A 14,638-nucleotide genomic window follows, 5' to 3' on the forward strand; every position below is an offset into this window, starting at 1 on the left:
TTCTACTATGTTTAAATGTGTAAAGAAAGTAAACCGTGAGGTCAGTCCCTGGAGGGCTTGACCCAGTGTCTGCAAAGACAGCACCATCCCGAGTTTCATTCTTCTGCATCCCACTGCAGGCCATGAGGCTTGCAAGGGGTGGGGAGGTGTCTGTGCACGGCATTGGGCTTCATTGACAAACCCCTGTTAGGTTTAGCAAATGCTTATCAACAGACTAGATGAATTAAGGAAGTTACTGTCACAATGGAGTAACACAGCAATGGATATACATACTACACTGATGAATCTCATGTGTCTTACGTTCAGTGGAAGAAGCCAGACCTATTGGGAAGCAGTAAATAGACATGGGCCAGAGGAGCCTTCGGGACCCCGCCAATCTTCTACGCTTGATACACGTGCCAGCTTGGGAGGCTGCCCATCTTGTGTGTCTGCCTGCTTCCCAGGGAAGAGGTGACAGAGCTCAGCCCTTCTAAACCCAGCAGGCCAATAGGAAGATTTCGACCCCAATGGAGGGAGTGTGGGCCCCAGTGGAAGTCAAATCCACTGGAGAATCCTTGAAATTCAGACAAGTCAAACCTCAGTGAAGGAGTCATTCCACACAAGCTGGACTGAGTTAGAGAAAAATGTGACTCCACAAAAACCCAACCAAAGGCTCACTGTGCTATTCAAAATTCCTGCTCACTAGAAGTCCCCAGGGAAACCCTTTGGTGAAGATTCGAGAATGTTCTGGATCTCATACAACAGGCATCACTATGTGACTAAGTGTAGTGTCTAAGACAATTGAGTCTCAGATAAGCTAAATAATTTTTAATGGTGGGAAGTATCCAAGAGGTAAGATCCCTACTGGAGGCACAGCTTAGTGTGGAGGGTTTACCTTTCATCTGTGAGGCCCTGGATCCGATCTCGAGGAGATTGGAATCAATGTCTACTAAATCTCTGTTGTTCTATCAACAAAGCCTGTTCCAGAGACATTAACATACAGAAAGCCATGGACCAGTCCCTTCTCCTTTTTCCTTCCTCATAGCATGAATGAACTGGGCCTTGGGGGTGCTAGGCAAGTGTAGCCAGAGCTACATCCCCAGCTCCCTTTTCTTTTTAATTTTGAGGTAAGATTTTACTAAGTTACCTGACTGGCTTTGAACTCACCACAGCCCAGGCTCGCTTTGAACCGGCAATCCTCCACCTTCCAAGCTGTTGGGATTAAAGGTGTATTTCACCACACCCCACCGACCCTGCCTCTTTTATTCAGAGGGTACCTGTGCCTCTTTTAGTCAGAGCCATGGCAGTCCATGGCTCACTCTCGCGCCTGGCCTTTCCGTAGGCAACACCCAGGAGGAGCCGTGAGCCGTGTTTGTGCCCATTTATGGGAGCTGTGACAAAAGACTAGACTAAGGGGCCTAACAACAATAGGATTTCACTTCTCAGCTAAGGCTGAGGAGTCTAGGAGGAGGCTACAGCTGAGTCAGCATTCAGCAAGGGCTGGTTCCTCCCTGCTGCCTCACGTGGCAGAAGGATAAGCCAACACCCTCCGGCTTTTCTAAGGCCATTCACTTCGCAGATAAGGGTTCCACCCCTACAGAAGCCCACATCCAATCCATCACCATAGGCTCTAGACTTCGGAGGGAAATGGAGGGGTGGGGTGGGGTGGGGGGTGGTGGTGGTAACACACATTCGGAGTCTAGCAAGCAGCAGTCAGCCAACTCCTCTTTCCGGAAGCCTCGTTTGAGTTCCCAAAGGTGCTGTGTCCTATCACCCCTTTACTGGCCAGGCTGGGTTCCCTGAGGCAGGTTTTCATCTACGGCTGCTGGTTATCTTGCCGCTGCTCTCCCTAGTCCACGTTGAGCTGCTTAGCTGTTCCCACAAGTGAAACTCCTCTCCCAGGGGCTTCTGTCTACCCGCGGAGTCCCAGCACTGGCCGAGCAGTACAAGACATCTTACTTGGACATGTATTTATCTTGTCCGCACGGGACTAGGGCAGTTTGGTGAGTGTAGTCCATCTTTCCCTTCTCTTTTCATCAGAAGAAGAGGCCTGTAATCAAAAGGAGAAGCCAGGGTTTAGAGCCTGGTTGTGACCTTGGTGGAGACAAAATCAGCTGGAATGGCTCTCCTTCCCCCAGATCCACAGCCAGAGCTGATGAGATGCCACACTGCCTCCCGCTGGCCTCACGCCCTAAAAAAACACCCACAGGAAAGAGAGAGCATGACCTCCGCCCCAGCCAAGGAAAATATGAAAAACAAAGTTGATCCCAAGGATGGCCAATGAGTCTTCTCTCTAAAAGGACATCTGCCACATGGAACAGAATCTCATCTGGCAGGGACATCCCAAAATCTACTGAAGTTGACCTAGGACAGGAAACCACCTGAAATAAAGCCATGCCCAGCAGTACAGCACAGCTCCATGAGTGCCACTGGAGTGCAGTGTGTGAAGGCAGTTCATTACTTGGGAAAACAAGTAATGAATTAGGAAACTCGGTCTCATTCTTTAATTTCATGTCTACACAGCCCACGTATATGAAAGCATATATTCAAATCTGCTACATAATATGCCAGGGCTCCTCGGCCTTCACCCACTGACATGTGCAGCTGAACTGTGCTCTGTTGTGGGTCTAGCCTTCACCCAGTGACATGTGCAGCTGTTGTGGGTCTAGCCTTCACCCACTGACACGTGCAGCTGAACTGTGCTCTGTTGTGGGTCTGCCCTCTGCACTGGAAGATGCTTGCCAGCCTCCCTGGCCTCTTTCTGCTCAAAACCAGTAGCACGGCCCCAGGCATGACTATCACAAAGGTGTCTAACACTGAGTATGGTGGCCCAAAGCAAGAAGGGTCATGAGTTTGAGGCCAGCCCAGGCTACAGTGAGATTATGTGCACAAGAGAAAAGCCAAGTCTCTAGATATTACTTAGTGCCTCCTGTAAATGAGTAAAAGGCTGCTTTCTCTCAGTAGTGATATCACTGGCCTCCCCCGGCTCCAAATATTTTATTAAGAGAATTCCTAGGGCTAGAGAGATGTCTCAGTAAAGAGCATTGGCTCTCTTCCAGAGGACCCAGATTGGATTTCCAGCACCCACACAGAAGCTCACAACTGAATATAATTCCAGTCCCGGGGATCTGATGGATCTGATGCCCTCTTCTGGCCTCTGTGAATACTGCATACACTCAGTGCCCAGACACACATGTAGGCAAAATACTTCTACACATCAAATAAAAATAGATAAATGTAGCCGGGTGGTGGTGGCGCAAGCCTTTAATCCCAGCATTCGGGAGGCAGAGCCAGGCGGATTTCTGTGAGTTCAAGGCCAGCCTGGGCTACCAAGTGAGTTCCAGGAAAGGCGCAAAGCTACACGGAGAAACCCTGTCTCAAAAAAAAAATAAAAATAAAAAAAATAAATAAACAACAACAAAAAAATAGATAAATGTAAAAAAAAAAGAAAAAGAAAAGGAAAAAAATGTTAAAAAGTAAAAATGACAGCACGTAAGGCTTGGCTGGTGGCTAGCCCATCCTTACTACTTTACTATACATGCTTACTCTGGCAGTTGCCTATTCTGCCTTCCTGCCAGTTACCAACAACCCCTGTTATTTCTGAGGCACCAAGGCACCTTCCCTGACACACTTCAGCATGTCTATCATTAAACCGAATTCACTGTTTTGTGGGAACAGAAGGGGCCTGCCCTGATCATACCTTGACTTTGACTCCAAGAGAACTGAGCCAAACTTCTGACCTGCAGACCTGTCAGACAATAAATCTGTGTTGTTTTAAGGACCCAGGTCTGGGTGATTTGCTCCAGCAACTATGGGAAATGAATAAAAGGCTTCCTCAGCCAGAGTGAGACGCATAGCCCATCTGTGTACCCAATAGTGGGGACCTTAGGACACAGTGGGGTCTGAGTTCTAAATACTTGTGTTTTTCCAAAAACCCAGCATAATCTGACTATAAAAACAAGTAAGTATGTACTGTGCAGAAAGAAGAGAAAGCAACACGCAGGGCAGGCAGACTGTTTAAAAAGCTTTTCTTTCCTTTTCGTTACTCTTATCTAGCAAATACCCCCACAGTCCTCTTCCTATGCACTTGCAGGTTTCCACACTCCATTAGCATTCATTGTGTGCCTAGCTGTGCAAAGCAAATAGTTTCCCTGCTCTCAGTGTGCAGGTTGGGTGGACGGCAGGACCATGGTGGCCCACAGGAAGGACACGTCTGAGTTTAGGTTGATTCCTGGGGGCCAACTGGATTCAGTGACACACACACACACACACACACACACACACACACACACACACAAACACCAGGTGTCATTGGCAAGAGGGTGATGACATCAGTACAGGGTAGATGTGTCCAGGCAGAAGCACACCTGTTGTGGAATATTAGTTAAAGATGTGTTACATTTGTTTATGCTATGGAACATTTGTTTAGTGATGCAAGGATGTGTTACATTCTTTTATGCTGCATTTGTTTAACTCTGTGAAGCTGTGTTACTGTGCCTGTCTAAAACACCGATGGGTCTAATAAAGAGCTGAATGGCCAATAGCGAAGCAGGAGAAAGAATGGGCGGGGCTGGCAGAAAGAGAGAATAAATGGGGGAGGGGGAATCTGGGAAGAGATGGAGGAGAGAGAAAAGGAGAGGAGGATGCCAGGGGTGGGGATGGGAGTGGAAAGGGGTGGGGCAGCCACCCAGCCACAGAACCAGACACGGAATAAGAAAAGGAAGGCAAAGGCCCTTCTCTGTTCTCTCTTCTGTCCCTACTATCTCTCTTTCCCTCTCTCTGCTCTCTGCACATGCTTCCCCCAGGCCTGGCTCTTTTGTTCTCCGCCCTTCCTCCTAATAAAGCTCAGATACTGGGGGCGGGGGAAGTAAGAAGGAAGGAAAAGCTACATAGAAATAGAGAAAGGTAAAAGCACGGAGGCAAAAGATAGATGGGATAATTTAAGTTAAGAAAAGCTGGCTAGAAACAAGCCAAGCTAAGGCCAGGTGTTCATAAGAAAGAATAAGACTCCAGGTGATTCATCTGGGAGCTGGGTGGTGGGCTCCCCTGCTGTGGGATGGTCTGTATGTCAAATGTGTTGCTGATTGGTCAATAAATAAAACACTGATTGGCCAGTAGCCAGACAGGAAGTATAGGCGGGACTAACAGAGAGGAGAATTGAAAGAACAGGAAGGCGGAGGGAGACACTGCCAGCTGCCGCCATGACAAGCAGTATGTAAAGACGCCGGTAAGCCACGAGCCACGCGGCAAGGTATAGATTTATAGAAATGGATTAATTTAAGATGTAAGAACTAGATAGCTAGAAGCCTGAGCCATTAGGCCAAACAGTTTAAATAATATAAGCGTCTGTGTGTTTATTTTATAAGTGGGCTGTCGGACGGCTGGGGTTTGGAGGGACCCGGAGAGAAAACTCTCCAGCTACACTCCCCAAAGAGCCAAAGAGTGAAAAACAACCAACAACACATACCCTCTGTACAAGATGGGAGTGTGAGCCTCTGAGTTAGAACAGATAACATCATGAGAATGGAGAGGGTCAGGGCAAGCTTCCAGGCAGCCCAGCCAAGAGAGTGGGCAGAGGGAGAGGAGCCCCTTGAGGACAGAGGGGAAACAAGAGATGTGGTGTTCTGAAAGCCTTTAGAACAGGGTGTCCAAAACAGCAGCCAGGAGCTGGTGGTGAAGTCCAGGGAACAGACAGACACTTGGAGCCTGACTGGAACTACATCAAGGTCGCAGGGGACGTTGGTCAGAGTCATTCTACAGGCAGGTTCCAGTGAAAATCAGATCAAAGGTAAAGAATGAGCCTGGGCACCAGCTCTTTTCTCACCTCAAACACAGAGGAAGTAATATTTTATTCTTTTCTTTGCCTAATTCCTCTCTTCCTTCCATTATTGGTTCTTCTGAAAATGCTTATCCCCTCTATCCAGTACCATTCATCCATCCTCTGATCTATTCATCCTCCCAACCACCCATCTCCCCACACACCCTTCTATCCTCTTATCTGTCTCTATCTATCTATCTCTATCTACCTATCATCTATCTATCTATCTATCTATCTATCTATCTATCTATCCATCCTCCCATCCATCCATCCATCCATCCATCCATCCATCCATCCTTCCAGCAATCAATTCATCCACCTTCCAAGCTTCATACTATTTTCACCCATAATTTCCATCCCTTATTTTCTTCAGAATTATTTAGCTGGTCTCTAACTCACCAAGTGTATCTTCTATAAAGCTCTCTTTGTTCATTGCCTCCATCATAACCTATAATTTAGTAATTTTGTTTTGCATCTGAAAGCAATCTACCCTGCTCTTCACACAGTTCCCTTTTGATACCACATCCTCTTAAACCTACTGGGAATACCAATTAGAGAATAGAAGGTCTCCATGTAGTTATTAAAATCTACTTGATACTAGAGGCAAAATGGGCAGATCAACCAAACAATACACATCCAGAATTAGACCCAAATATATCTGGAAACACAGAATGTGAGCAGCATCTTTAAATAACAGAGAAAGACACAGTAGGCAAAAGTGTCACTAGAGGGCTGGCTGGCCTTTGGAGAGGGAAGAAGTGGAAATAGGAAATAAATTCTCTCTTATGCTTTCCACCGAAAGATTATACATGCACAGGAATTTAAATATTAAAATCATAAAATGGTGAAAGAATGATGTGTGTGTGTTAAACTAGATATAAGGGGGAACAAAACCTTTCCCAGTCAAGACTCAAAATCCAGAAACATAATAATTAAAAAAAAAAAACTATCAAGGTTTTCAACTTCCGTTTAGAAAAAAAAAATTTTTTTTAACTCCATAGGAAGTCAACATGCAATAGGAGGGAATATTCACAATGCATACGACAAAGGGCTAACATCTTTAATAGCCAAAGGACTTTATCAATTCAAGTTATTCATAAATCTTTGAAAAATTTTCCACCTCCCTTGTGACCATTTTTTACTTGCCAGATTAATAGAATCAAGTCACCTGGAAGCCCCAATTGTAGAGATTCTCCAGGGCCTCACACTCTTTCTAGCTCCATGGCAAGCTCACCACGGGCACAGCTGGAAATGGTCTGCTGTTCTCTCTGCATAGGAAGTCTGCCCTTCAGACTCACGTTAGGCCACCCTGTGTCCTCTGGCCTGCCTTCTCCTCACATTTCTTTTTCTTGTTTTTACACTTCGTGGAGTGTAAAGAGAATACTTCTATAGGCTACCATGTTGTTGCAGGACCCATCATCTCCTTACCATGTTTCCAGAATCTCTCTTCACAGAGTTTCCAACCATCTCTACAGATCCCTAACTACTCCCACCCAGCTGGAAAGCTAAAGCTAAGTTCACACACACACACACACACACACACACACACACACACACACACACTGCAGGGCAAGCCCCAGAGGCATCGCAACAGTGGAATGGAAGTTTAGAGTTAAGTGTTCCTGGCAGGAGGAGGGTCAAAGGAAGATGGCTGGTGGAGCTGGAATGTGGGTTCAATTGGAGACTTCCCCCAAGGGTTACCCACAGTTTCTATGCCTTTGAAAGAGGGACATGGCAGCTGCTGGTGGTAACCCTCCTGTCTTCTCTGTTATTATCTAGAATTTGTAGGTTGTTGTCCTCCAAATGCCTTGGAGGAATCATTTACAAGCATCATGTCCCACAATGCCTTGGGACCAAACTGGGGGGTTCCCATGTCTTTGTAGAAAAGACAAGAAGAAAGACAGAGGCCACATCAGCTAGGCGCATCACATTCTAGGTACAGGGCAGAAACGCCCTCTGACTTACTGAGAAAAGATGAAAGAGAGGGAAGGAGAGAGAGAAGAAAGGAAAGAAAGGAGGAAGGAAAAGGGACAAGAAAGAAAGGGCAAGCAGGGTGTAGAGGCATACGCCTTTAATCCTGGCACATGGGAGGCAAAGGCAGGAAGATCTCTGTGAGTTCAAGGCCAGCCTGGTCTATGTAGAGAGTTCAGGTCAGCCAGGACTTCATAGAGAAGCCCTGTCTCAAAAGAGAGAGAGAGACTGAAAGAGAGAGGGGGGAAAAGAGGGAGGGAGAGAGAGAGAGAGAATAGAATTCACCCAAACAATTACTAACATGGAGCTGCTCCTTGGCAGTCTAAACCTTTACCTCTACTAACCTTCTGTGAACAGGGATATCACCACACAGGACTTCTAAGTCAGAAACTAAGGTAAAGACTGAATGTCCCCTAAATACAGAGCATGTCTGCTAAGATATTTGGAAATGTGACTACCATTGGACACAGGCCACCCAAGCCCCACAATGAACTCAACATTAGACCACCAACCAGTCAGATTTCCCTCTGGTACTGGTTTCATACATTAGCAGACTGTTCTGGATTCTCCTTAGCACTATCAAACTCCTATATCATGCCACCCAGCTTGTCAGAGGGGCCTAGTTTGTCCCAAATGGAGAACAACCATGACTTCTTGCCTGCTTGCTTTAAAAACACATCAAGGTCACACCTTCCCTCCCTAAACCCAAGAGAATATCCCTCCAAAAGATATTTCCTTGGTCACTGACCATGATCACAGCTCAACCACAGAGAAGCTTCTGGGTCTGCTTTTCATCTTCAACTCAGACCCAAGCAAGCTCCTGTGTTCTTTAAATCCTAATCCACATTTTCCTTACCTTCTGAGCTAACCCAGCCACCTCTGGCCAGGACGGTGCTGGAGGAACAGACTCTCACCCTCAGCTTGCCCTTCCTTACAGTACTTAACAGCTGTGATACAAAAACCGCCTGGTGGGGCCTTCTTCACCTCTTAGGCCAGCTGCTCCCATCCTGAGCCCTCCCTTGCCCAGGTTCCCAGGGATGATCACCCCGGCATCGGAGAGCCTGGGCTCAACTGCAGCCAGGAAGGAGAACTTGCTCTCAGGGTGAGGGATTCCCTTGGGGTTTCTTCCAGAGAAACATGTGACTGGGCTGGCAGAGGAGGAAGCTAAGGGGTGATGCTGATTCCCTTGGAGGCAAGCAGTTGCCTGCTCCCATAGGGGCCCTGGAGTGTGCAGAACAGCACGGAATTGTCCAGGGACATCAGTGCTGTCACTAGCCAAAAGTCCCGGCCCCTCTGGGGAGGAAGAGCGACCTCCCAGGCATCCCATGCATGAGCCAGTCTCAGGATAGGGACAAGCTAAGACATACGTGGGAAATACACTCAACATGCAATAGTAAAAAGGGTCGGATGGTACCAGCAGTATCCACCACACCCCAACAGGCACTTGTAGAAACAGCTTTGTCAAAAGGCATGCACTCCTTGCCTGAGATCAGTAAGTAACTAGATACTGTATAAAAGCTGGCGCTTCTGCCTTCATTGTGTTTGACTTTGGGTCAAACTCACTCTAGACTCTGCACGAGCCTGCCACTCAAGGAGTGTCTGACCACCTAGCTCACCCCTCTTCAAGGCGGAAGGCACAGAAACAAGTCATTGTCCGACACCTGCAGTCACTGTGGATTCTAGGAATAGCAAAAGCCTCACCGGATGGGCCACTCTGGGAGAGTGACAGCCGTCAGTGGGAGATGTATCCTAAAGCAACCACTCTGAATCCCTCAAGTCACGACCACCACAAGGACTAGAACCCAGACAGTGGTCAACCTCACAACAGACTGCTTGATGATGCAGACTTTTGCCATTACTGGTCTTCTTTTTAAGTGGTGTAGTGGGACGGTGACCGAGCCCAGCCAGTCATGGCTGCAGAGCCAGGTTTTTGCCCTAAAACTCTGGTTATGGCACCAACCCATGTCTGGAATTAAATACTCCTGGCTTGGCTGTGGTAAAACAGCTGTTCACTCAAGGCAGGCCTGGTGCTCTGAGCAGCCAGGTGGGAGGTTGGGGACAGACCTGCCAGTGATGACATTATTGTTGACCTTCCAAGAAGCTTCCTCTTCCCTTCCACAAGCCTGGCACACAGGCATTTCCAGCCTCTCGCACCAGGCTCCACGGAATCAGTGAGGGGCTGCTCAAGCCTGAGAGACTCACAGGCCCAGCTTCCCATAAGAAGAGCAGAGGCCAGGCCTCAAGAAAAACCCCTGGAGCTGAGAAATGTCACAACTCCCTCCAAAGACGACAATTCTTCTCTTCTTAGTCCTATTTCCTTCCAGTGCTGGCGCCCTTATTCCTTGCGGTCAGGGAGCCCAGAAGTCCGCTCTGGTTCTGTCTCGGCCCTGAGACTGTCTCTTCTATTTGTCCACTGGAAAGACCCAGGAGAAGCAAAGTAGATACAGGACAGAAAGGCAGAACCCTGGTGGGAGAGCCCACAGGGAGGCAGATGGAGAGTCCCTTTGGTGGTGTTGCTCTTTTCCTTTCCTAACCTGTCTTCCTGGATGTGTGGCAGGAAGCAGGCCCCACCCTATCCCCACCTCAACTACCATGAAGGGACAGGGTTAAGGTAGCACTCAGTGCCCAGCACCCGTGGGTCAGGGAACAGGACAGCGGAGGGATTATTTCCAAAAACCATGATGTCCAGGCCACAACGAAAACTGATGATTAGCAGTATCTTTGGGAGCCTCTCCAGGTCAGACCAGCATAGATCCGGGGAAGGGCCACTGTGAAATCTGACAAAGAGCTGTGTAGACCCAGGACAACACCAAATGTATTTCAAACAGGAAGGAGTAGGACTGTCTGAAAGAGAACAGAGCTGGTATTTAGCATCCCTCCCTGTGACTTCTGCTTCCAAAGAGAAAGGAGACGACAGAACATCTCTAGGACTGTGATGTGCAGGCAGAGAGCTGATGCAAACACCTCTTCTTGCAAACTAGAAGGGAGGAAGTCTGCCCCGGGCTCCGGCCTGATGCAAAGGAAATGCTTGCTGGAGGCCCAGCTTCCCCTTTGGGGGCTGCTCTTTACCCCTCCTGAGGTACCCCTGGTCTTTACCCCTCCTGTGTACGGCCCTCCCTGAAAGCAACCGCACAGTGCTTCAGACTACAGAGCTAAAGACAAACTAGTCAGGTCACCTGAGAGAATAAAGGCTTTATGGAGGAGCTGGAGCAGAGAGGGGACCGTGCTGGGCCCTCTGTACTTCAGCACCCTCACACGGGGCAGGAAGAAGGGCGGATGGCAAACAGGAAGCCCCAGCCGCCTTGCACCACTCAAGGAAGGAGACTTGAGCTGCGGGCTGAGGCCCTGCCAAGATCTACAGATGACAAGGGATTCCTTCCACACAGCGCTTCACAACTTTGCACAAGCAAATTGAGGTTCTCAACACTTTGCCTTGTCTACACGCCTTGACCGAGGCGGGGCCCACTTCCTGGCCAGGCCGCGTCCTTTCTGAGACTTGCTTACTCTCCATCCTTCCTCAGATGACCTCCATCCTTGGCAGCTGGCACCACAGGGAGGGCTGGAGCTGAGCCGTGGTAAAAGCATCCCACACAAAGCTTTACTCTTTAAACAGTTTAGAATGCACTTCATTAGGAGAGAGCCTTGAGACCTCGGCAGTCATGATTCGACCCCGAGGTGGGAGCATATTGAGAAGTACAGTATATCCTCCGGCCACATCCAGTCCTGAGGAGAGCTTCGGAAGCACTGTGAATGCTAAGAGAGAGAGATTAAAGGTGGAAAGCAGAAGAGTTAGTCACCAAGGACCACGTTGGGGGTGCGCGAATGGGGGAGGTAGGAGAGAACGCGAGATTCTGACTAGGAGGAAAATGCGTTAACCCCACACACCACAAAAGAAGCATCAGAGAAGAAATGAAAGGTCACACAGAGCCCAGTGTTCCTGGTGCAGTGCCTGGCTGAGACGGTCTCAGCAAGTGAGACAGTACAGGCTGGGTCTGGCACCAGCCAGCAGAGGTTGGGAGTGTTAGGATAAGGGAAGATGGAGGGGAGTGGTCCAGCAAACAGGCTGTCGGAGAGGCAGACCCCAAAGAGCCAGGCCCAGGGCAGAGCATAAAGATCCTTGTCCAGGACCGTGGGCCTGGCAATCACAGCCACTGACCCTCAATCATACCAACTGTCAAGACAATAAACTACTTTTCTCCCATCACAGGCCCCACATTAGTGCCTCACGCCCACCCCTGCCTCAGAAAGAAGCCTCCACCACTAGCAAAGGCACAGGTCCTATCCAGGCCACCTCACTCCCATGGGCCTCTGGGCAGATGCAGAACTGAGCCGCCGCAGGGGGCTGCACTGGAATTCCCCTAGCAGTTGGGGCTGCAAAGACCAGCTCCTTCCACACCACCTGGGCCTCTGACTCAGGCCCTGCACGCACATTCAGGTCTGAATTCCCCAGCACAGCTACTGCAGGAGATCTCAGGAAGTGAAGCTGAGGCCCCAAACACCTGCTTCCTGCTCCACACCAGCAGGGGCTGGCCAAGTGAATGACTGGAGCCACCCTGAGACACCTAGACAATCAGCCTGGCCAGAAGAAGAGCAGCCTGTTAATAGAGGGACATCCCTAGGGCATCTGAAAGCTTCTTGGCCTTCTCAATGGATGTTTATGGAAGGAAAACTCAAGAGGCCCTTCATCTCTTATGAGGAAACAACAGCCGTGGTGCATACTAAAAAAAAAACCATGTAGGAAGTAAAAACTCTATCAGAAAAGGCCATGTGTGAGTGGATATGAAGGTATGGGTATAGGTGTGTAAGAGAGGGTGTGTGTAAAGATAAGGCACGGCAGTGTGAGTGTGTAGAGTGTTATGGGATGTGAAATGAGGGTGAGAGAACTGAGTGTGGTGTGTATGTATGGGTGTATGTTTATGGGGGGTCCAGGGCAACATGTCAGTGTTTTTCCTTGCCACACCCCATTCAACACAGAAGCCTTGAGATAGTGGGATTTCTCCCACCAGCAAGTGGCAATCAGTTCTGGATATCTAGTGTCCCCTAATCCAGTTAAGTCCTGACACTAGCTATCTTGGAGGCAGACCATCCCCTCTCTTCATATGCCAGTCACAAGACCCAGAACCCATGCTTCTGACCACCTGGGTAGCTACCCATCAGGATCCCACAACCCCTCCTCTGGTTTGGCTAATTTGCTAGGCAGGCAGCTCACAGAACTCAGGGAAGTGCTTATCCTGGCAGGTTGACTGTGAAGAAGCGTATCACAGAGGTTGTAGGTGAGGAGCACAGTGTGAGATCTGGTGCGAGGCACAGTAGTGCTCTAAATCTCTTTGAGCATGGAGACCTCCCTACATAAAGATGCCTGAAGCACCAACAGCTGTACTGAAAGGTGATTGGATGAAAAGGGTATGATCCAGGGTTTGAGCCCTGGGTGAGGAAAACAAACAAGGCCCCATGCATCATGGTCTCTCTATTCAGCAGCCCCCCCTCCCAGCGTATGGGCAAGACCACTCTGGACTCTCCTTAGAAGCTGTGACACCCACTGTAGACGAGGTGGATGAGAGAATCCAGACTGGCTCAAGGAGAGCAGAGTCTTAGGCTGCTGGTCCTCACCCCCCATTACATACAGACCCTGGAGGGAAGAGCTTCATCACAACCCCTCTGTCAACATGCAGAGGGGCCCTGTCACAGTGTATGTATTTCAGCCCCCCACCCCCCACCCCCAGCCCCCGGGAACTAAAACCCAACTATGATAAAAATTTCCTGAGATTGGTTTGTCTCAAAGTGGTTCGGGGCTACTGGGGAGACAACATTGACCCCAGTGGAGGGCCTCAGAGAAAACACTCCTGACCTGCATTTCTCAAAAGCAAAGGCTATTTTATAGGGTAATTTAAAAGTCTTCCCTAGAAGGTCAACTGAACTTCCTTCTGGCCCAGTCTTTGGTCCTTCCTGCCCATCGAGCTGGCCCCCAGCTCAGCAGACCTGCCAACTGACCGGAGCAGGTAGGGAAGGGCTGCCTCTGGTTTCCTCCCATGATAGGTTTCTGTGAGGACCACACGTCCTGTTTACAGCGTGGTTTCCAAGTCACTGGCCACACTGAAACTCACCTCTGACTTCACATCCCCTTCCTGAAGGGAACCCCACACGGCTTCCTTTTTTGGTGCTAGAAGCTGAGAATCTGAACTTTGTATACCCGAATCTTGGGGTTTCCTCTACTTTTTACCTGAGGTCAGGGTTGAAAATCAAAAGCCAGGATGGCCGACTCCCTTTGTTCCCAGAGCCCACAGGTTCCCTGGACTAAGGGAAGGGCCTCCAGGCACCCAGCCACAGCAGGGTATCTAACCCACCTCTTCACAAACATAAGGACTGACCATGAACACAGGAAAATTCAGCATCATACAGCTGATCTCCCAGCACCAGAAGAAACTGCACTTCTGGGTTTCCATTGCATTCCAAGGGAAATCCTCCACAGCATCATAGCTACACCTGCTCTGCTTGCCCTGTTATCAGCTGACTAGCCCTACAAGGAAAATCAGCACCATGAGAAATAGCGTCTCTTCTGGGTCCTCAACGGCTACTTTTATAGAATCAGCTTCACAGTTCCCTAAGTGCCTGGGATGTAACAGCAGCTTCCCACCAGGCAGATGAAAAGGCAGAACCAGGTACAGAGACTTCCCAAGAGGCTTCCCAGAGCTACCTTCGATCAACGCAGTGAAGGCTCATGGGCCCAATAGGACCTCCCTTAGCAAGGATCTTAAGGCTTTCCTCCTAGAAAAGCATCCTGACCCATTCGGTGACCCTGGAGTACCTGAGGCTTCCCAGTCCTCGGCACCACAGCCTCCTGACCACCTTCACCTCAGTTCCAGTTCAAAG

General features: G+C 49.1%; 1 protein-coding gene across 1 annotated transcript in view; it reads right to left on the bottom strand.

Annotated features, from left to right (window-relative positions):
• Positions 1-14,638, bottom strand: part of Rassf2 (Ras association domain family member 2) — a 37,399-nt gene that overhangs the window by 16,201 nt on the left and 6,560 nt on the right. The window contains exon 2 of the mRNA XM_059261468.1: positions 1,939-2,029. Within this exon, the coding sequence (XP_059117451.1) occupies positions 1,939-1,997 (59 nt within the window). The 5' untranslated portion in view covers positions 1,998-2,029. The remainder of the gene's footprint in view (positions 1-1,938; positions 2,030-14,638) is intronic.

Source organism: Peromyscus eremicus, chromosome 4, assembly GCF_949786415.1.
Source record: "Peromyscus eremicus chromosome 4, PerEre_H2_v1, whole genome shotgun sequence".
In the NCBI taxonomy this organism is placed as follows: Eukaryota; Metazoa; Chordata; class Mammalia; order Rodentia; family Cricetidae; genus Peromyscus; species Peromyscus eremicus.